Here is a 24,124-nt window from a genome sequence, read left to right as displayed (position 1 = left end):
AGAACCCTGTGGGACCTAGTTTGCAGAAAGGAACTAGGAATTAGGATCTTTACCCATCACATAGACTGGGATTTGGATTCCCCTCATCGTATACATATCTAGGGTCTTCTCATTGTTTCAGAAAAGACAACATCGTGTTACACCATGCTCCCCAGCTTCTTTCAAATCACGGCTTCATCAGAACAATGGTGTGATTTTATGGCACCCTGGGAAAAGTGTGTGAGGCCAGCGGAGGTTGCCGACATGGGATCCAGCTCCCACGAGAACTAAAGCGATCAGTAGCCCATCGGTGGCCTCTTCCCAACCCATTGGTGTGCCCCAGCACGTGGGCTAGGAAGCTCCAGTGAACTGTTAAGAATAAGAGTTCTGGAATGAAAAGGTCTTAGTTCTAATGCTGTTTCCTTCAACTACTAGCTATGGGACGTCTGGCAAGTCACTTTATTTCTAGGTGCTCTAGTTTCTTCTACTGTAAAATGGAGATAGGGAGCCGTCTTACAGGGCTGTTGAGAGAATTATATGGAATTACGAATGTAAAGTACTTAACACAGGACTTTGCACAGAGTGAGCACTCAGCAAATAATATTATTTACATATCACAATGGCATTATTATTATTATTGCCTATCATTAGAGGTCACTTCTTATCACCAGTAACCTCTGACTGACAATGAATTAGAGAAACACACCATGTTGACTGAGACTGAAGAAAGTTCGCCAGTAAGATGCCTGCCTACTAATGAATTGTGTCTTTTTATGTTTCCATTTTTTTATTGTGGTAAAATATACATTAACACAAAAATTCCTATTTTAACCATTTTTGAGTGTGCAGTTTAGCGGCATGGAGTACATCCACTCTGCTGTGCAACCATCACCACCGCCCACCTCCAGAACTTTCTTCACCTTCCCAAACAGAAACGTGTAAATACAGTGTTCCTTCCCCTCCATCCCTGTTATGACTGTTCTCAATCAGGTCTAATCATCTTTTGCCTAAATCATCTTCTACATAATACCAAAACAGTCCCTTTTTTGAAAAAGCAAATATATACCACTTCTCTGCTGAGCAAACTTCAATAACTCCTTGCTGTCCTCAGGATACAGTCCATACTCATCAGCCTGGTACATAATGCTCTCTGAATTCTGGGCTCTGCCTGCCTCTAGCTCAATCTCTCACAACTCCCCAGGATCCAACACACATTTGAGAAATCCTAAGTGACTTACAGTTCCTGACTCTTGTCTCTCCCCTCAGTGCCTTTGTTTATGCTAGCCTCTCTGCCTGAAATGCTCTTACAGCCCTCCTGTGCTATTAGGTTGGGTGCCCTTTCTCTGTGTTCTCAAAACATCTGGTGGATGCCTAGCTTTGCATTTGAAATGTTTCACTGTTGTTTTTATATGTTCTTACTAGACGGAGCCATTTCAGAGCCGGTGGCATTCATCCTGGTCTCCCTAGAGTCTGAACCACAGCAGGTGCTCAATACATGGTGCACGATGGACTAAATCAACAAACAGGTAAACTATTGCATGGGTCAGGTCTGGAGGCCACTAGAAAGAAGGAAAGAAGGAAGGAAGGAAGGAAGGAGGGAAGGAAGGAAGGAAGGAAGGAAGGAAGGAAGGAGGGAAGGAAGGAAGGAAGGAAAGGAGGGAGGGAGGGAAGGAGGAAGGAAGGAGAGAAGGAAGGACAGCAGGAAGGAAGGAAGGGAGAAGGAAGGAAATACATGTTGGAAAGGAAGAAGTAAAACTGCCTTTATTTGCAGATAACATGATCATGTACATAAAAATTCTAAGGAATCCACTAAAGGTTAATATACAAAAATGAACTGTATTTTTGTATATTAACAATAAACAATCAGAAAATGAAAAATTTTAAAAAGAACTCCATTCACAATAGCTTAAAATATACTTAGGAATTTTAACAAGAGATGTACAAGACCTGTATACTGAAAACTATTAAACATTGCTCTGGGAAACTAAAAAAGACCTAAATAAATGGAAACATATAACATGCTCATGAATTGGAGGACTCAATATTTCTAAGACGGCAATTCCCCCCAAATTAAGCTATAGAGTCAATGCAATCCCAATCAAGCTTTTCATGAAAAAACTGACAAGCTAATTCTAAAATGTATATGGAAAGGCAAAGGATCTAAACAGCCTAAACAATTCTGAAGAAAGACATATAAGATTAAAGGACTTACACTCTCTGATTTCAAGACTTACTATAAAGTGAAAGCACAGGCATGCAGATCAATGGAATAGAAAACAGGGTTACAGAAAGAGACCTCCACTTATATGTTCAACGGATTTTTGACAAAGGTGTCAAGGTAATTCAAAGGGAAAAGGATAGTCTTGTCAACAAATGGTGCAGAAACAAACGGATATAGTATAGAAAAAAATATATAAACCATGTCCCTTACCTTACACCATACACAGAAATGAACTTGAAATGGAATGGAAATTGAAAGAGCTAGAACTATGAACTTTGCAGAAGAAAACAATGCAGAAATTCTTTTTGAACTAGATGAGGCAAGACTATCTTAAGCAGGACACTAAAAGCACAGCTTGTAAGAATGCAAACTGGTGCAGCCACTGTGGAAAACAGTATGGAGTTTCCTAAGAAAATTAAAAACGAAATTACCATATGACCCACTAATTCCACTACTGGGTATTTATCCAAAGAATATGAAAACACTAATTGGAGAAGATATATGCACCCCTATGTTTACTGCAGCATTATTTACAATAGGCAAATTATGGAAGAAGCCCAAGTGTCCATCGATAGACAATGGATAAGATGTGGTATATATAGATACAATGGAATACTACTCAGCCATAAAAAAGAATGAAATCTTGCCATTTGCAATGACATGGATGGAGCTAGAGGGTGTAATACTAAGTGAAATAAGTCAGTTAGAGAAAGACAAATACCATATGATTTCATTCACATGTGGAATTAAGGAAACAAAACAAACAAACAAAGGAAAAAAGAGACAAACCAAAAAACAGACTCTTAACTATAGAGAACTGATGGTTACCAGACGGGAGGTGGGAGAGGGGAATGGGTGAACTAAGTGATGGGGATTAGTACACTTTTCATGATGAGCACCAAGTAATGTATAGAATTATTGAATCACTATATTGTACACTTGCAACTAATACAACACAGTATGTTAACTATGCTGGAATTGAAATTTTTTAAAAGCACAGCCATAAAATGAAAACATGATAAAATGAACATCAAATTAAAATTTTTGCTCTTTCAAAGAAACAGTTAAGGAAATGAAAAGGCATGCCACAGACTGGGGAAAAAATGTGTAGAACATATAACTGACAAAGGGCTTTAATATGCATAAAGAATTCATGACTCAGAAATAGACAACGATCCAATTAAAACAGGAAAAAGACTTGAACAGACATTTCACAAAACAATTTACTTGGCAAAAAGAACATGAAAAGGTGTTCAACTTCACCAGTCATTAGGGAATTGTACTTTAAAACCACAATGAGTTACTATTACGTACCTTACAATGGCTGAAATTAAAGGGATTGATAATAGCAAGTGTTGGAGAGGATATGGAAGAACTGGGACTCTCATACACTGTTAGTGAGAATGTAGCAGGTTACAGCCCTTTGGAAAATAATATAGCAGTATACTACTGAATTAAACACATATTTACTCTATGATCCAGTATTCTCACTCATAGGCTTTTACCCAAGAGAAACAAAACATTATGTCCACACAAAGACTTATGCTTAAATTATGTTCATAGGAGCATTATTCTTGATAGCCAGAAACTAGAAATAAATAAAATGTCCATCAACTTGGTAAATGGATAACTAGTGGAAGGGAAAAAGGGAATACTACTCAGCAATAAACAGGAATGAAATACCGACACACAAACACTATGCTAAGTGACAGCAGTCAAATACAAAAGACTATATACTGTTTGATTCCATTTCTATGAAATTCTATACACTCTATAACATTATAAAGTGTAGTAACAGAAAATGGTCAGTGACTACCTGGGGCTGAAGGTCAAGAGAGGGGATCCGCTGCAAAGACACACGAGAAACTTTGTAGGGTGATGAAAATGTCCCATGTCCTGACTGGTGCTAGTTCTGTGGCCATATGTGGTTGCCAACATTTATTAAAGTATTTACTTAAAATGGGTGAGTTTTACTATAAGTTATAGTAAGTTATACCTCAAAAAAGGTAGGGGAAAAAATGCCCCATGGACTTAGGAAAGTTGAACTTGTGCAACTAGGGAGCATATAATATGCAAAAGGAAGGTCATTAAACCTTAAACCTGAGCATTATTTTCCGGTATTTTCCTTATGTTGGACATTACTCAGCTCTTCAGGCTAGTGTTAAGGTATCAGCAATACAATACTGACAACATATTGCTGCAAAAGTATTTACCTTTACCTTGCCTGGGAATCTCAGAATTCGGCCATTCAAACATAGGAAAAATGCTTAATTGGATTGCAGGAACTCAGCTTCTAGTCCTATTCTCCCCTAACATTATGCATGGCTTGGGGTTAGGTACTCAGCCACATCCCACCTCTAATACAGGGAGTTTTCTGAGATTCTCAATCTGAGATCCATACACCCCCTACTCCGCAAGCATCCTTGGATCAAATTTGGGCATCCGGGAACTTGCAGAGGAAAAATGCTTATCTTTACATTCACTACCTTTAACTAAAATTTAGCATTTCCTCCAATTATGAACATAGGCAACAGTCTACAGCAGTGTTAGCGGTACCCTAACTTTGTTATCAAAAGAAATTACAGGGGCGCCCGGGTGGCTCAGTCAGCTGAGCGTCTGCCTTTGGCTCAGGTCATGATCCCAGGGTCCTGGGATCGAGTCACACATCGGGCTCCCTGCTCAGTGGGGAGCCTGCTTCTCCTTCTGCCTGCAGGTCCCCCCTGCTTGTGCTCTCTCTCTCTGACAAATAAATAAATAAAACTTAAAAAAAAAATTACAGATACTTCTGTATCACATTGCAGGTGCTGCTCATATCTTAAAATATTCTTTATGCTCATTACTATTTCAAAATTACAAGGGTTATTAGATTTGCCAGTGGATATTGTTATTCAAGGTGTCATCAAAGAAGCCCATATCTCTTATCATATTTTTTAATCATACCATTCATTCTAGTGCTAAGAATTCTATTCAGAACTGATACAGAGACTCAGGACTCATATTCTAAATGTGGTAATTAAAAGCACTTTGAAATGAAAGTGATAAACAAATGTCAGACCTACTCTTCTATAGGCCCATGAGTGAAGTGATGTTTTTAATAATTTCACTCCACATTTTCTTAACTAAACTATGGGGAAAGAAATTGGGTGGTGACATCCATTATTTGGGTCCACATCTCTTCTTTTCTAAGGAAAGATTCTCAAGATTCATGGGTCCTGACTTAACTTGGATTCTGATTTGAATAAACCAATGGAAAAAACAATGAACAAACCATGTAAAAAAAAAAAAACATGTTTGAGACAAATGGGGAAAGGTGAACACAGACTAGTTATTAGATGATATTAAATAATATCATAATTTGTTATTGTATTATAATATTCTAATAGCATTGTTTTGGATACATCTTTTTAAAAAATCCTTATCTATTAGAGATACACATTGAGTATTTATAGGTGAAATGATATTTCACATTTGCTTCAAAATATTCCAGAAGATTTAAAAAGTTAATTTAAAAAGGAGGAAGGGATTGATGAAACAAGGTAGACAAAGCTGCAACATGGGAGATGGGCACAGGGCAGGGGGTTTATTATATTTTCCTCTCTACTTTTGTGTTTGTTTAACATTTTTATAATAAAAAGTGTTTTTTCCCTTTTTCTGTTTAAAAATTTTTAAAAAATTATTTAAATTCAATTTAATTAACACATAGTATATTATTAAGTTTCAGGGATAGAGTTCAGTGATTCATCGGTTGCATATAACACCCAGTGCTCATTACTTCAAGTGCCCTCCTTAATGCCCATCACCCAGTTACCCCATCCTCCCACCCACCTCCCCTCCAGCTACCCCAGTCTGATCCCTATAGCCTGGTGATGGGTATTAAGGAGGGCACGTACTGCATGGAGCACTGGGTGTTATACGAAAACAACAGATCGTGGATCACCACATCAAAAACCAATGATGTATTGTATGGTGACTAACATAACATAATAAAATTAAAAAAAAAAAAAGAGTCTCTTAGGGTTTGCCTCCCTCTGTTGTTTTTTTTAAATCTTATTTTTCCTTCCCTTCCCCTATGTTCGTCTGTTTTGTTTCTTAAATTCCACATAGGAGTGAAATCATATGGTATTTGTCTTTCCCTAACTTAGTTCGCTTAGCATAATACCCCCTAGTTCCATCCATGTTGTTGTAAATGGCAAGATTTCATTCTTTTTGATGCCTGAGTTTTATTCCATTGAATAGATATACTGCATCTTTTTTTTTTTAAGATTTTATTTATTTGACAGAGAGAGTGTGAGAGAGAGAGAGACAGCACAAGCAGGGGGAGCAGCAGTAGAGGGAGAGGGAGAAGCAGACTCCCCACTGAGCAGGGAGCCCTATATGGGGCTTGATCCCAGGACCATGACCTGAGCCGAAGGCACATGCTTAAACAACTAAGCCACACAGGCACCCCTATACTGCATCTTCTTTATCCATTCATCTGTTAATGGACATTTGGGCTCTTTCCATAGTTTGGCTATTGTGGACACTGCTGCTATAAACACTGGGGTGCGTGTGCCCCTTTGGATCACTGTGTTTGTATCCTTTGGATAAATACCCAGCAGTGCAACTGCTGGGTCATAGGGTAGTTCTATTTTTAACTTTTTGAGGAACCTCCATACTGTTAAGTGTTTTTTAAAAAGAGATTCACAGGCCATCAGGATAAATCCAGGCCACAGAAATGTTTGGATTATATTCTGTTTTAGGAAACAAAAAATCAAAATCATGTAAAGGAGCATGCAGCTTGCCAAAGTTCTTGCCACTTCTTCCTGTCTTAGAACCTGGGCAACTCTCACAGTGACATTGCCTATTTGCCTCCAACTTTGTAGGTTCTGCATTTGCAGGACTTTGTATAATGAGCCATTATAACTGGCCACATTCACTATGTCTAAAGAGGTTAAATCTAGTTTTTGATCGTCAAAGGTGGTTAATGCTTTGGTTAATCCATTAGAGTTTGGTCTTTTTATAGCCACAGAGTGAAACCCTACTCAAGCCGGTATATTTGTGCTGCTGGGCAGGGGTTTACAGCTGGACAGCCTGTCATCACTATTGAGGAGCGCCAGCTTCATGCCTCACTGCCTTCAGATCAGTACTGCCTCTTTGGTGAGATGTCCATTCATGGGCCCGAGAAATGAGACGGTCTACACATATCTCCCAGTGCCTGGGTGAACACTTCTGTTCCTAGAGCTTCCGCGTTCTCTGGGAAGCTCCAAAGGCTTTCAAAATTCATCACATACTTGGGGAAACTGCCAACCAATTATCTGAAACAGTAGAGTAATGCAGTTTAGCACATGGGCTCTGGAATCAGGTCCTGGATTTTAAATCCTAGCTCTGTCACAGTTCTGTGTCACACTTGTATGATTTGTAAAATGTGGTAATACTAGTAATTATCCTCAGAAGAATATTATGAGGATTGAACAACACAATGCTGTATATGCAAAATACCTGAGAGCCGTGTCTACAGCACGGTATATACTCAACACCTGTTAACTACTGTTACTCTATTATCTTCAACAACAGCAGAAGTTTTGCACCAAAATAACGCCCCTGTTTCACCAATGTCAATACTACTTTAAAATTAATTCTAAGAAAAGGTTATACTGAACTGGATCAATACTATAAAAGTTACTCTTTGTAAACAGCTTCCTTTCTTTCATTGAGCTAAATGCCTTCTTGGGTTACAATGTGTTAATTTCGAAGCAGCTGCATACATTTTTAAGTCAAAATCACTGCATTTTAATGCCCTTTCTTTGATCAGATAAGCTCACTTTAGCAATTGCTTTGATCCAATAATTACAACTGAACGGAATCACACAATATATATGAGAGGGTACAGGGCAAGAAATCACCACATGGTATCATGCATCTGATTTATAACCTCCTTCCTTACAAGAAGTCCTTTAAGGTCATTTAAAAGGTGTCACATAAATTCAAGGTATTAGAATGAAAAGAATATTCCCAAGAATATTAATGAAATTAAATTCTCACACCAGTGTCAGAAACTGCAGAAAAAGACTTTCTAAAAGTAGACTCTGAAGATGAAACAGGAGTTTCAATTTGAATCAAAACAGTGACAGTGGTCGCTAAAGTTCTAGAGCTATTCGGGTTGTAAACCGTGAACAGGGTGTGCTTGTGTATGGAATCAAAAGACAAAAACCGCTTCACCTAGCAGAGCTAACCACTTTCAAGGAAGTCCAGGATAAAAATTAACCAAAATGCTTAAAGTATCTGAAGGACCAATAGTTCTCATAATCAAAGCAAAAAGGCATTTTAGAAAGTAGATTTTCTTTTATCTTTTTCCATATTCTTTTATCTCTTTGAACAATAAAGAGAACTGATTAGTTTCACTTTTTATTCACAATCAATTTTAGTTCCTGCTGCTTTGATAGCTATTATTCCTACTAGAAATGATAAAATTAAGCCACAAATCTTTATATATGCCTCATCTGAGGTAATCATGAATTTTAAAATAATACTACACTTTTTATAGATTTGCTTTGAAACGAATTCTAACATATAACATTGTGGTTCCTGATTTTAATCACTTTAATGATTCTGATTTGTTCTTCAAATCTATTTATTTATATAAAAATGTGATTTGCATCCAAAAACTCAGCAAGTTTTAAAAAACCTCACAATTTTGGTTTTACTGAATTACCTAGTAGCCATCTTGCTTGTTGCTGCTAAATAGTCTACAAGACGTTGTTTTTGTGGCAAGGAGATGAGTCTACTCCCCTCCGCTCAGGAACTGGTCTTCCCTGACCGACCCAACGACACCTCCCCTCGGTCTCTGTAGCCCCCTGCTTTGTTCCGTTATGGTATTTGTCAGCATTTGAAATTTATATATCTGATCGTTTACTTCTTTATTGTCTGTCTCTCTCGTTAGACTCCACTAGGGAGGGTCTCTCTCCTTTTCTACATCTCTCTCTTATATATAAAACACATGAAGTTCTCTCTGCCCTATGTCTCTTTGTGCCTGGCATATAGTAGGCAAGCTCACAAACTATTTGTTTTAAAAAATGCATACCACTGGGCGCCTGGGTGGCTCAGTTGGTTAAGCCACTGCCTTCAGCTCAGGTCATGATCCTGGAGTCCCGGGATCGAGTCCTGCGTCGGGCTCCCTGCTCAGTGGGGAACCTGCTTCGCCCTCTGACCCTCCCCCCTCTCATGCTCTCTCTCTCTATCTCATTCTCTCTCTCAAATAAATAAATAAAATCTTTAAAAAAAAAAAAATGCATACCACTATAATTCACCATTATCTGATCTCTGTTCTCAGCAACTAGACCTGGGGCTGCAAACGTTTTTTGTATAGGGTCAAAGAGTCAGTATTTTAGGCTTTACCATCTCTGTTGCCTATTCTTCCTCCCCGCACTCCCAACAACCTTTTAAAAACACAGAAACTACTTTTAGCTTGAGGGCCATCTGAAAACGGGCTGAGGGTGGGATTTGGCCTGCAGGATGTAGTTTGCCAATTCTTATGCCAGACTCTAAGTGTCTTAAGGTCAAGCCTGAGTTATTTACTTATATCCCGTGGGAACTTTCACAGTACTGAGCACATACAGGTTCTCAATAAACCCAGAACTCAGTTAAATTGGGTTAAAGTGATTGTGTTAGGGGTAGAGAGGATAAGAAATTAAATGGAACAGCCCAAATGGTCAGATTTAGAATAACAGGCATTTTGCCAGGGAGACATGGCCTCTGGTCCAGGCTGGATGACTCAAAGGGTCACTTACCAAGGATTTACGGGTGATGGGAAAAGACAGCTTGTCATACAATCACACGCTCTCTCACTTGCCTTGGGAGTCACAGATCTCAATACCCTCCACTTCAAAGCAGCAATCCTGCTGCCACAGGCGGCTGCCTCCTCTCTGGGACCATGAAGAAGAGCTGATGTTTCTCCCAGTGACTGCTTTTGTTCTGTGTTACTGTGCTTGGCTGACTGGTTCTCTTGTCACCCAGCATTCTGAAAAGGTGTTGGCTTAAAGATAACATCTCCCTCCAGAGCTTGGCAAATATGGAATTACCTCCATAGCCACTACAAACAATTCTTAGATGATGGCCAGGAAACCCTCCCGAAAACAGTTTTCGGATGGCAGCACTCCCTGATCCTTGCATGGTTTCAAGTCTCGCAGTATGCTGATCATGGATGAAGGAAGGAAGGAAAGAAGGAATAAATGGATGAAAAAACTCCACGGCCATGATCACGGCCACACCCCCACTCCTGAAACCGTCAGAATGTTGGGAGGTTGCAGTGTCTCGTGAGAGATCCCAGAATATGCACAATGTTTTCCCCGAGGGCATTCTTGCTTCCGCACACTATAGCAAAGTGTGAGGTCAGAGCCATCTGCCTCAAGAGACGAGTGCCTCTTTCCTCTAGCATCCAAAATGCTCAGAATTATTACCAGCACCTGCCCTAGTGACCATCTTCTCCCCAGGCCTGGGAGAGGGGGGAGAAAGGAAGGAGAGCAGGGATGTTATCTGGTGTCCAGCCAGGTATCCACTCTCCATCGAGCAGTGGACCAGCCCCGGAAGCCTGGCTCCATCTCTAGGCATTTCCTTCCTTCTTCATGTTCTTGAAAACTCAGAATACTTCACATGTTTATGGTATTTGTCAGCATTTGAAATTTATATATCTGATCGTTTACTTCTTTATTGTCTGTCTCTCGTTAGACTCCACTAGGGAGGGTCTCTCTCCTTTTCTACATCTCTCTCTTATATATAAAACAATGTTAAGTCTCTGCCAGCCCATATTTACTCCCCCATCCTCATGGAAAGAAAAAAAGGGAACAAGTGGTCCCTTGGGTGTTGTAACCAAGCAAGCAGACACTTCCAAAGGAAAGTGTCAGATGCTTAACTGCATGATGGAATAAGACACGTTATCCAACCAAGCTTCACTCTGATGCAGCCAAGTCCTACATTGTAGATAGAAGAAGCAATAGGGTGGGGATAATTTATTTAAAGACAGGCTGTGTGTTAATGATGGAGTGGGAAACAGCATCAAGTCCCCTGATTCACAGACAAGGTCCTATCTGCCCAAGAACCATGAGTGTAGACAGTGACGCTAAGACACAAGGGGCAAGCAGCCTAGGGAGGAGGAGAATAACAGCCTGAGGAAACACTCTGGAAAAAGTAAGTTAAATGAATCCCGAAGTCCTTGTCGTTGTTCTAAAGACTGCCTGTGGGTTCTACATTTCTGGAGAAGGTAACCAAAACTAAATGAAAATATGGCTTTGGGACTGCATGTTACATGTCTGGCTTGGGAAAGCTAAGACAGAAGGTGGAGAAGGAGCTGTAAGAAATACTGGACACATGGTACCAGGGGAAACATCCTTTGGGGAACAGACCTTCCACAGAAACAAGAAGTGCTGTAACACCAAATGGCCTACTAAGGGAGGGCAGGAGCTGCAGGTGAGTACTCCTTTATCCCTGGGCATCATTCTTGCTTGCCACCACCAGAAGAGTGACTCTTGAGTTGCATGTGGAAAGCACAGGTGAGAATGAGCAATGCTAAGAATATCTTTTTTCTCTTCTATCTGATATGATCTGACATCAAGATTTTTGAAAACAGAATCACGGCTAGACAACCAAAGTAAATTTCATTTAAAGAGCTGAGATTTCATGCCACTTTGGTTGAGCATTCCTCTAATTTAACGTTTGCAGTTGTCTTTCTGTGTGTCCCTCCTTCTGTGTCCTCTCAGAGCCACTCCGGGAGGCTTCTGACTGTCGCCACCACCACTCGAGGCAGGGCACAGGCCCCTCTTGCTGAGCTGCGCTAGGGGAGTCACACCAACCGGATCACCCAGGCAACTGTCCGGGGTCATGAGAGACAAACCAAGGATGTAATCAGGATCTGGGGGCAGGTTACCAGGCTAGAGGCAGAATCACTGGGATCAAGATGGTGCACAAAGTGAATATGGCAAGTAGGAAATGAGATCTCACAAAGGAATTAAGGCTCAGAATGAAAAAACAAAACAGCAACACATAAGGTGACAATCAAAAGTGGTGGCTGGAAGTACCAGTCAGGGCCACATAAGATGGCAGGCAGAGAGGAGACTGCCAGGAGGCCTTGACTGTGAGGCTCCCTCTTCTACCTGGCCCTGTGTAATGGGTTAAGCTCCATATCTGAACGTCTCCACAGGACTTAACAACCAGATCCCCAGTGTACACATGAGGAAACTCAAGTGGAGGGAAGCTTGTCCTAGTGATTTGAACAATGTCGTGCAACTAGTTGGAGGAACACCCAAATTAAAATCTTACCTCTCCAATTTTCTTTTTATCTGTGCACATAATTAATACACAGCAATATGCTTGCATTCTTCAGATGCATCTGAAGAGATGGTCCCAATGTATAACTCGCTATAGAGTAGAAGCTCAATAGGAAGCACTGCATGGCAAGGTGTTTATCATTGGGAAACACCTTAAAAACATAGCCAACTCTCAGTTCTCTCTGTGCAGATTATACCATGGTATTAAAGGCTTTCCTCCCTTACTGTCTGTTGGTGTGAAATGGGGTAAGACAAATGAATTTCAGAGCCATTTTTTTAGTCTACGCAAATCACAACCAAGAACGTCAGTCTGCTGGGGAAACAAAAACCCCCAAACCAATGCCTTTGTGGCTAAATAGGGCCAAAGCGCCTCTTCCTGGAATAGTTTATTAAAGGTCAAGGGTAGTTCTATCCACTAAGTGAAGTCAACCCCAGCCCACTGCTTTTCTGTAACTTGACTTGGGAGAGCTGGAACTTCTGTGTCTTTGGCTTGAAGACTGGGCATTGTCCATGTCAAATTACTAAAGAATAAAGGTCTTGGTTGACTTGCAACTGGAACCTGGCACCATGGGTCAATGGTTCTTACATAACAAAGAAATAAACAGAAGAAACTTCAAATTATCTATTAAGAGAAAGCTGGACCAGGGGTGCCTGGGTGGCACAGTTGGTTAAATGGCCAACTCTTGGTTTCAACTCAGGTCGCAATCTCAGGGTCCTGAGATCGAGCCTCGCATGGAGCTCCATGCTCAGTGCAGAGTCTGCTTGGGACTCTCTCTCTCTGCACCACCCCACTCTCTCTCTCTCTAAAATAAATAAATTAATTTAAAAAAGAGAGAGAGAAAGCTGGACCAAAGTTTATTGACTCATTGATTAACGTAACACAACAAGCATTTAAAATAAGATGGCTGTCTATGGAATAAAACTGAAAAGTGATACTGGGAATACATTCCAACTGGTCTCACCTTTTAACTATTTATTATATTATTATCAAAGCTGTAGTCTTTTCCCTTAATAAGGACGATAACCACATGACCGAAGCAAATATGTTTTGAATAATCCTGACAGTTTTGGAACCTCATGCTGGGAAGACGCTTTGAAACAGGAATCTGGAACCCGGGACACAGGGCAGGGTTTCTTCAACTCGGCGCTACTGACATCTTGTACCCGATAATTTTGCTGTTGTTGGGGGACTGTCTTGCAACATCCTTGCCGTCTATCCACTAAATGCCAGAAGCCACAATCCCCACTTCCGCCCTGCTCAATCCTGACAATCAAAAATGTTCTCACACACTGCCAAACATCTGCCGAGGGGCAAATTATACCTGGTTGAGAACCACTGGTCTAGAGGTATTTTCTCTTTAAGACCATGTGGGTAAATATACTAAAGTAAAAGGAACCACATCAGGACACTAAAGGTTTTCATAGTCATTTTTACATATGATTTCGTACTTTGCAAATCTATGCTGACATGCTCCCAGCAAAAGTATACTCACTGTGCACAAGAAAACAGAAATCTCTCCACATCAGCAGCAGAGTGAGTTTTGTAAAGCCTTCTGCATCATATTCCACGACGCCTCTAGGTGATAAAAACACACACACACAAAGAAAAAACCCTCATCAAAATAAGGCATAAGAGAGATGGAACCAAGTAAAGAATATATTCATAAAATCACGGTGATTGAATCTGCAACGCATTTAGCGTTAAGGGAGTGTTACCATAGGAAGGACGTGGGGTTTGGAATGACAGCATCTACGTTTAAGTTTCAGTTTTGCTATGTACTGTTATGACTTCAGGACAAGTGAAGCCATCAGGTCAGCAACGACACTACTTTCTGGGTGATGATTAAGTCTCACTTTCACATAGCCACTCAGCAGTAATGAGCAATGACAACGTTACTCAGTTTAGGAATCTGTATTATTTTCTTCCAAAGCACTTGGAATTCTTTCACTCGTGGCCCCTGTCCTCCCCACCAGGCTCAAGACGAAGAAGCCATATTAGCTGGGTGGGTGCTGGTTCGGGTGGGAGACACACAGGACACGGGTCACATGTCAAGGAGAACGGCCCTGGACCACTGAAGCGCCTGGGTAGACTTCCGATAGGCTCGCCTCCCCCACTTTCCACAAGAGCTGATGCCCGGGACACGTCACCATAACATGACAATACTAACCACACACTGAGGACAGACATCATTGTCTCTGTCATTCACACCAGGAGGCGTCTGCTGTCTCCCTGGCTGAGTCAGGCCAATCAGACTGTCAATCCTGATGGCCTCCCAGTTTAAGCAGGAAGGGGGAACTCACTGTAAAGGTGAAGGAACTAAGACACTAAAGGCTGCGTGATTTGCTCAAAGACTGTTAGTATATCATTCAGATCTTCTGACTTAGGTTAATAATTTTATTCATCAGTTTATATTTCTTTTCATGAATTTGTAATCAACTCAATATTTTATAACACTGCTATCTAAACTTTTCAGATCCTGCATGCTGTAAGTAAAAACAAGCACCGAATCCTTTTCATTATGCACACAGTATAGTAATATAATAGCAACTGTATTTGATTCAATAGTTGTATACAGGTACGACTATATTACTGTGTTGGATGCATAACAAAACATATACAAAATGTATATTTAAAAAGAATGAGTTTTTTGGGTTTTTTTTTAAGATTTATTTATTTATTTGAGAGAGAGAGAGAGTGCGAGCATGAGCTGGGGGGAGGGGCAGAGGAAGAAGCAGGCTCCCCACTGAGCAGGGAGCCTAAGGATGCAGAGCTCAAACCCAGGACCCTGGGATCATGACCTGAGCGGAAGGCAGATACTTAACCAACTGAGCCACCCAGGTGCCCCAAGAATGAGATTTTTAAAAAGATGTAAATGCAGTTTTCCTATTTTTCTTGTGTGCCAGCGGAGTGAGGGGGGACACACACCCTACCTGGGAGGTTACTCTGCTAGCGCCTTCATTTTTAATTATACATATTAAAGATAATCTTCCTCAAAAATCAGACCAATGGTATCATTTATTAACCACTGTTTGTATCCTAAGTACTTTCTCAAAATGTTCATAAATAAAGCTGCAAAAAATCATAAGTATTAAAGACTCATGTGAGAGACAGTCACACTGTTTAGATATTGACAGTTCTATTTTGGAGGCATAAAAATTTCCACTAGGGATAATGAGAAAACTTCTTAAAATTGTTTTTGAGGAGTCAGAAATTTTGCCCATAATTATGCCACACTTTATAAAATTATATCCCAGGGAATGGCCAACCTTATTCCTTATTTCACCTGCTCCTTCCTATTCCCACTTTTTTGGTCCTAATTTATTCATTTCCTTATTTAAAATTTTAATTTTGTGTTACTATATATATCTTTTTGTATTTATAAACCTTCTCCAGAATAAGGTGGGATATAAGCAGACCACTGACCCCCTTAGTGCTCAGTGCCCCTGAATGGGTAGAACGCCCCACCTTTTGAAGAAGACTGTGGGGAAAACAGGTTCCCTCTGCCCCTGGGCTAAGCCCGAGCAGAAGGGGGGGAGGGCCGAGGCAGGAAGGGGGAGGGGAGTGGGGGGGTGAGTAGCAGCAGGAGGAGATGCCCCCTCTACCTGCAGTCACAGGTGTCCCCCTCCCGTCTCTGTGCCTCCTCCTAATCCTAAGTGGGAGTCGCTGCTCTTGGGTCTAATGCTGGATTTCGTCCCCAGATCTGGGTGGCAAGTTGCGAGTAGGAGCCCTGTCGGGACACCTGAGTCCTGAGAACCCGGGCTCCCACCTGGCGCGATCTCTGCCAGGCGGGTGACTTCCCTCGGGTTACTAGGCTTCTCAAAGTTTCAGGTCTTTCTTGAGTCAACTGTGCCAATATGGCTGGCTCACTCATGACTCCTGGGAGCAGACGGAGGTGAAAAGCACTGTGCAAACTGTAAAGAGCCCTAGAACAAGCAGGTAGTGCTGCCCTTGTTACTGCTGGGTTTGCGGTTAGTCATGATGCTGCTCCAAGGAAGAGATTTGCTTCTATGATTTAGCAAAGGATCCTAAAAATGATCTTCCTAGGAGCTTTAGTGTGAGCAACATGCCAAAAAGACTCAAAATGGCATTGAAAAGCTAGTATGTAGAAGCACGAAGTGCTATTTTCTTAAGCTCTCACATTCGGGTCATCAGGACATGAGGACATTGTTGGCATGCGGTTTAAACAAGGAGGAACTTACGTGCCGAAGTGACTGAGGAAAGCAGCAATATACTCCCTTCTTTTGTGGTACCCTTGAATCACATACTGCACCTGGAACAGAACCCGAAGATGAGGAGTAGGGAATTCTCCAATGCTTTCTTACATTTCCGAGACTCAGAGAAGTAGAAAGAACGGTAAAATGAATACCCACATCCCCATCACCTATGTTCAACAACTGTGAATATTTTGTCTAGCTGCTTCATCCAGCCATCTACCTCCCCATCAAGCTATCAATCAATCTTGGCTGAAACACTTCAAAGGAAATTAGAGACACCATGACAGTTAGTTTGGCCCCAGACAGGTGAGCGTGTATCTCCAAAAAACAAGACATTTTCCTACAGAGCCAAAATGTCATTATCATACCCAAAACAAATCTAGCAATCATTCTCTGACTTCATCTAGTATCCTGTGCATTGTCACAATTTCCCAGTTGTCCCCAAAATATTCTTTTAAAGGCAGGGTATAATCAAGGATCAGGCATTTAATCTAGAAAGTCTTTTAATGTAGAATAAGAGTACCTCTTGGGGTGTGTACATATGTCTATGTGATATATGATATTGACTTTTCAGAGAAATTGGGCTAGTTGTCATGTAGGATGTTCTGCATTCTAGACTCTCTGGTTGTTTCCTTCCTTTTCCCTCTACTCCCTACATTTCCTATAAACTGGAAGTTAGACTAAAGGTGTGATTAGATTCAGGTTAAAAATTTTTGGTAAGAAAACCTCATAGGTGATAGTGGGCTTGATCACTGGTTAAGGTGACGACAGCAGGACCACTCCACTGTAAAGGGACGACAGCAGGACCACTCCACTGTAAAGGGAGGTTTCCCCTTTGCCGCCGGGAGTGACCCGCGGGTATACTTCTCAAAGCATGTGAAGATCTAGCCCCTCTCTCAACCTTTCACCTCATGGTTTTAGTACCTGCTGGAGATGCTTGTCTGAATCAATTATTTCATTAGGAGCCGAAAAATGGCGACTTTTTAAATTCTATCACTCCATTGTGCATTTATCACCTGCAGTTGTCTGTAAAGAAGAGCTTCCTCTCATCAAATGGGGGCTATTTTATGCTGAACTACAACTCCTATTGAAAAGGCAGGACAGGGGCGCCTGGGTGGCTCAGTTGGTTGAGCGACTGCCTTCGGCTCAGGTCATGATCCTGGAGTCCCTGGATCGAGTCCCGCATCGGGCTCCCTGCTCGGCAGGGAGTCTGCTTCTCCCTCTGACCCTCCCCACTCTCATGTGCTCTCTCTCATTCTCTTTCTCTCAAATAAATAAATAAAATCTTTAAAAAAAAAAAAAAAAGAAAAGGCAGGACAACGTTGAATTCTTTCTTTTCAAATTCCCAATATCCAGGAAAGGAGTGTTACAATAGGGGATTTTATTTTGCCTTTTTGTATTTCCTTGTTATCACCAAATGGCAGTTTTTATAAAAAAAAAATTGTGAACTTATTAAGCTGGACATCTGAAAGTTAGTCATTTACCCACCAGCTACTAACACAAAAATACATTCCTTATAATGTCCTCAAAGAAATGGCTCAAAGAAACAGGGGAGAAAGAGGCCCCCCAAATTGTTTATATTGGCTGTAGCCACAATGAGTTTCCATGGCTAACAAAAGCTTGAGATAAAGTGCTTGAAATAACCTTGACACAATTGGTAGTGATAGCCCACTTTGTACCCTTTAGAAGTAAAACAATTCTATTTATATAATAGGGGTTTATGTCAATTTATAAAAACAGTGCTTACTTTGCAGGCTTAATGCAGGATCAGAAATGTTATTTTGGGAAAAGAAAAACAGATGATAAGTTTGCTTAAGTGGCTTTGTTTAAAAAGGGGATGAAAACAGTTCTGTGTACTTCATTTTAAAAACAGAAAACCATTTTAACAGAAACCCACAACAAAACTGGCTATAAAGATAGATTCCAACGTAATTATGGAAATTCATTTGAAGAGATTGTTTCTAAAAGCAGCCCATACTGTCCTCGTTTGTAGCAAGCATAAGAACATCAATTTTAAAAGACAAGTAAAATTAATGAAAGGGAACCAGATAAGAAAAACAGACTGATTCTTGTATATCTGGGAAAATGGTAATAGAATTTTTTTTTTTTTTTGAGGAAAATGTATGACTAGAAATTAATCTCAATTGGAGGGCTTTAAAAAAAGGCTTTTCTTCTCAGTTCTGGAAGACCAAATTTGTATGTTTCTCTATAATACTGGGACACAGATTTGAAGGCAGTGCAAAGTCCCACAACGTAAATAAGAATTCTATCCTCCGATCAGTTTTGAAGGAGGGCAGAGGCTGGGGGAATTTGGTCCAATGAGAAGCAACCACCCCACGAGTTAGATGCCCTGGAGTCCGCGCCAAGCCCAGAGACTGCAGACTTGCCAGATTTTCGTTTCCCTGACATTTAAAAAAATAATACTGAAGCCTCTGAAATATTATTGTACTTTAAAAATATTTCCTCTACAGAGATGAGCTATCTTTTGAAAGAAAGAGACAAACAAAAGATTTCTTTTCCAAGCCAATGAGCACAAGTCAATAGGAGCATAGGAAACAGTACTTTGGGAACTGAGCAAACGGAGTCAGTCGATGTGGAAGAAAGAAAGTCAGTATTGCTTGTGGACGAACATCTCTGGTTTTCAGCTAACTACACCGGCTGGACATTAACAAGTATATACTTATACTTTTTAGAAATATCTGGCAATAGCCATTAATGTAAACTCAGCTAGTCGCCAATGTACTGACTCATTCATGCAGCTAAGAGAAAGCTTTAGATAACCTGATGGGCCTGCCTACCGGACCAGCTGACCTGGAAATCTTGCCCCTGGGAGTGGGACTCTGGCAAGCTGCTCCTAGACAGGATGTGGAGAATCAAGCACTGAGTAGTAAAAAGTGAGGTAGAGAAAAGCAGAAAGAGGTGAAGGCAGTTCTAGTGAATTACCTTGATACTCACTGGTGGCAAACACACACTCACACACACCCACACTCATGCACGCATGCAGCACGAGATAACTGGGAAATGGAGGACTACAAAGGTGCAAGATTTAGCAAAAACTTAGGACATAAAGGAAATTTAAGGAGGAGAAGGTAGAAATTTAAAAGATGCAGATAAGACTGGAACGGGAGGTCAGAATCCTTAGGAAAGGAAGAAGGAGCACAAGGAACTAGGGAGAGAAATGGATGAACTGTAACTCGAAGTAGGAAAGGCCGGCATCAGGTGGCAGCTGAAGCTAAGACGGGGTGCAGAGCACGAGCCTGCAGGCCAACGCCGACAGTGCCGGGGCGGGGCTCCGCTGGAGGGAGGAGCCTCACGAGGGGAGGGTCAGGAGACCAGCTTTTACCTTGTTGGTGAGTAGGTGGCACACTTGCGGCACATAATCAATGAGACATCCTCCTCCGGGAAAGGCTGGGATATGCAGAGCTGAGGAGCCTCCAAGGGCACTGAAAGGACAAGAGTACAAGGGACACTTCTCTTAGGGCTCCGGCAATGTAGGAAGCGATAACCCCAAACAGACTCGCCTTCTCTTAACGTCTGCCCACCAACCACTTGAGTTAATGAGGATGGGAACATGGGCTTCACTTTATGATTACATTTCTTTATTTTTATCTGTTTTGTTAAATCAGCATGTTCAGACTGCCCATGACTACCAACTAATGATCAGTAAAAACTAATGATTCTATCACACAACAGGACAAATTGGCACATTCTGATTGGCGTGGGTAAATGTCTTACCAATATTAATGGGTTGGACCTTGGATGGACACACACATTTCCATACTCTCCATTATGTGCTGGGCAAAGAGAAGTCATTCCTTAAACCCCCATATGGAACTGAACTGAATTCCTTCAGCACCACCACGGTGCAATGGAGGGACTGGCTCTGCCCCTTACCAGCTTTATTGCCCGGGGGAAGCCTCCTGGGGCTTTAGCCTCCTCGAGTTTAGTGTGGGGCCAGTGGTGTGTAGGACAGGGGCTGCAGACTCCAGGCTCCACCCGGCCCAGGGAGGTGATATAAATGAGCACAGAGAACTGTAGTTTCTGCACAGTGGGAAGGGCTCTCCACCCTCCAACTCCAGCTAATCTCTGCCATGGTGGAAACACAAGCCTGGTCTTCACAGACCCTTATTTTTCACGTGAAGCCAGAAATCCAGATGATTTAAGTTCTCAAGTTTTAAATGGTGGCAACTAACTAAACATCTTCTGAAACACTGTGCTGCTCCATCCTGTGTCTGTGGGTCAATATGGGTAAAGTCTGCAACTAGTCCAAGTCAACACTGACATTCATCTAAACAAGAAAGTACAGTCAAAAATCATTGATCCAAGCACTAAGACACAACACCGACCCAGAAATAGTTTCCAGGACTTTCGTGGAGATTCCCTTTCAGTTTAAATCAACCAGCATACCATTATTAAAGGAACTGCTCAGAACCTCACAGTATACATTTCGTATCCCATCCTTAATCTTGATTTCATCTTCTTTCCTACTCTCACTTTCCTTTGGTCCTAATTTGCTTTTCTTGTTTGAATTTTATTTTAACGTATAGGTTTCTTACTGTAAAAGCCCCTTAAACCACCTCTGTAATATGATGGGGTATAAAGAGACCCCTAAGATCCGTTAATGCTGTGATTATTCATTAACCAAATCCCTGGTTACAAGGCTGTAAATGGAAGCAAAGTGTTTCACAATAACAGTCTAGAAAATCATTCTTAAATAGTTTAGAGCAGACAGACTTAGCCTAGGGTTTGCAATACAGGGAACAACACATGTAAGTACTGAAAGGGTCCTAGACTCAGCCTGTCTCCCTATTGACCAAAGATTCCTGAAATTAATTTTTCCAGTAGAAATGGATATTACGTTTATTTATTTATGGAATGAAAAAGCCCCAACACGTGAATAAAATCCCGGGTGATGTGAGGAAGTCAACGGGGTGGAAATATTTGCTGTTGACTTTTTTCTATTCAGATGAGACCTAAAAAGCACAACAACCCTGACAACTGAGAAAATTATGAGACAGCATTTGACTAAGTATGACATTAATGAATCATCTACAGTCTGCAACTGCACAGAATCAGCAAGAACATCACTTCCGTTTGCTACTCTCAGAGCAGACATTGGAGGAGATTCAGCCTAAACTCCGAAGGAAGCTAGGAAAATTCCTATGACTTCTTGTGAACTGGAAGAAGGCTTTTTGTCCCCTCTTTTGTATGCAAAAGTACATAGAGAGCACACTTCTAAGTGGAAGGTTCTAACAGTTCCATTAGGATGGAAACTGATTAAGAAGAAAATTCTATAGTACAAGAGAAAGAGATCCAATATTTTTATCTTGTCGTTCCTGGGGGGAAATACCTGTATAACATAGAAATACCAAGATCCAGGCTTCTCGTAGCGTACTTGGAAGAACAATCTTTAGCATAATGAAATTCCAGAAAATAAAATAATTTGGACAGTTTCCTGGGATTGATTACAATGGGCTTCGACCTGTATACAATATTACAGGACAAGTTCTTAATCATTCATTAAATTGAATACAAAAAAATGAAAATAGTCTGTGGGTAATCCTCTAAACTTGAGACTCCCTCTGCTTCTGACACATAGCCATTAAACAAAAATTACCTATAATGATGGAAAGAGGCAGAGGCGTGGAGAAGTCCAAAGACTGGCTGCTTGGCCAGCGGGCCCATCTCTCTGCACTCTGCTTCTGTGCTTATCGGGAACTAACACTTGTTGCTAGGTGCTTTCTCATTACCTAATTTAATCCTCCCCACAATTCAGTGAGGTGAGAATTCGCACTGTAATTCTACAGGTGAAGAAACTGAGGCTCAGACAGCAGAAGAAATTCCCTTGGGTTCACACAACTAGGAGATGGTAAAGCCAAGATCTGAACTCGGGTTGGCCTGTTGCCGGAGTCCACGCTGTTACTGCCGGATTCCATGCCTCCCTGAGAGCAGGGGGATTTGACTCTTGAAACAGCTCCAGGGATGGGAAGAAACAGAGGGTGTGGCCCCCCCGTGAGCCAGGTCGGGACTGCAGTGATGCCATCGGGCTTCCAGAAGCACCCAGACCACCACTGAAGCAGGCTCTGTGATACACCTCATTTCTCTTTACAATTTTCCACCCCGCAGCAGAGCAAGCATTCCCGTGCATTTTGCTCCTACCTCAGTCTCTCCCACCCCAACCATCAAACAACCACAGTCGCTGGATTTATTTTTAAAAGGACACTTACTGCACCCTTTCTTTAACTCAGTAGTTCCTCAGCTTGTGAGGGTACTGAACCTGACTGCCAGCATCATATACTGATAAGTGCTGCTGATTCATGTATAAATATCCGTCTTGTGGGTAAATATTTAACAGGCCTGCTATAGCCTGAATGCTGCCCTGATCGTGCTGAATAAACAAAGTCAAGTGCCATGAAATAAAAAAGCTATTACGTTTTTAAAGGGTGCAGGACGGAGGTCCAGCCGGGTGAGCTCTAATTATTTAATATTCATGAATCAAAAACTATTGGGTGAAGCACATACAACGAAAAGCTCAGCATGTGCAGAGATTGCAGGGCTCCCTGAGCGCTTCCCAGGGGTGCAGGGCTGGCTGGAGAGAAGGCAGGGCTGGACCGACAGGCTCCGTGGTGGCGGGGAGGGGCAGGGAGAGGCGGGGAGGGGCAGGGAGAGGCGGGGAGGTGCAGGAGGGCGGGACAGGGGGAGCAGGGGATGGAAGGGACCACTGCTGTGGATTCCTCTGATCTCCAGACCAGTGAGGGGAGGAAGCAGGGTAAAAAGTGAGGAAAAGTCAACTAGAGCGGCGGGGTCTCAGGCTGAGATTGGGAGGACAAAGGGGTGAAGGGGCTGTTTTGATGAGAAAGTACATTCTGTCTCTTTATGGACTGAAATGAGACGTGAAATTGGCTGCTAATTCTGACCTGAAACTGAATCTGTGGATATAAATTAGAAGGACAAGGCCAGAGTCTGAGAAACCTTTCCAACAATGGAGTTAAATAGACCAAATGGTAGCCAGAAAAACACTTCCAGGTCCGTCTCACTGGATCTAAAAGTCAAATATAAGAATTGTCAGTGTTCACCGTATTGATGCGATTGTTTTCTATGCAAATACAGCTAATAGAGCCTTTTGGGAATGGGGTTCTGTCTGCAAATATTCAGAGCACTTCTTTTTTTTTTTTTTTTAAGATTTTATTTATTTATTTGACAGAGAGAGAGCGAGCGAGAGCAGGAACACAAGCAGGGGGAGTGGGAGAGGGAGAAGCAGGCTTCCTGCCGAGCAGGGAGCCTGATGTGGGACTCGATCCCAGGACGCTGGGATCATGACCTGAGCCGAAGGCAGACGCTTAACGACTGAGCCACCCAGGCACCCCAGAGCACTTCTATTACTGAAGACTTGACTTGGCTACGTTGCTAC

The 24,124-nt window shown here is 41.7% G+C and overlaps 1 protein-coding gene across 3 annotated transcripts in view; it reads right to left on the bottom strand.

Moving 5' to 3' along the window:
* BABAM2 (BRISC and BRCA1 A complex member 2) overlaps nucleotides 1-24,124 on the bottom strand; it is a 391,146-nt gene that overhangs the window by 66,701 nt on the left and 300,321 nt on the right. For all 3 annotated transcript variants that reach the window (XM_032391489.1, XM_032391491.1, XM_032391490.1), the window contains exons 8-10: nucleotides 20,057-20,156; nucleotides 16,699-16,769; nucleotides 13,992-14,074 (exon numbers count right to left, since the gene is read on the bottom strand). In XM_032391489.1, coding sequence (XP_032247380.1) covers nucleotides 13,992-14,074; nucleotides 16,699-16,769; nucleotides 20,057-20,156 — 254 coding nt within the window. The remainder of the gene's footprint in view (nucleotides 1-13,991; nucleotides 14,075-16,698; nucleotides 16,770-20,056; nucleotides 20,157-24,124) is intronic.

The sequence above is a fragment of the Phoca vitulina genome, unplaced genomic scaffold (genome assembly GCF_004348235.1).
Source record: "Phoca vitulina isolate PV1807 unplaced genomic scaffold, GSC_HSeal_1.0 scaffold63, whole genome shotgun sequence".
Classification (NCBI taxonomy): Eukaryota; Metazoa; Chordata; class Mammalia; order Carnivora; family Phocidae; genus Phoca; species Phoca vitulina.
Note: the sequence above shows the minus strand (reverse complement) of the source record. Positions and strands in the feature narration are given on the sequence as shown.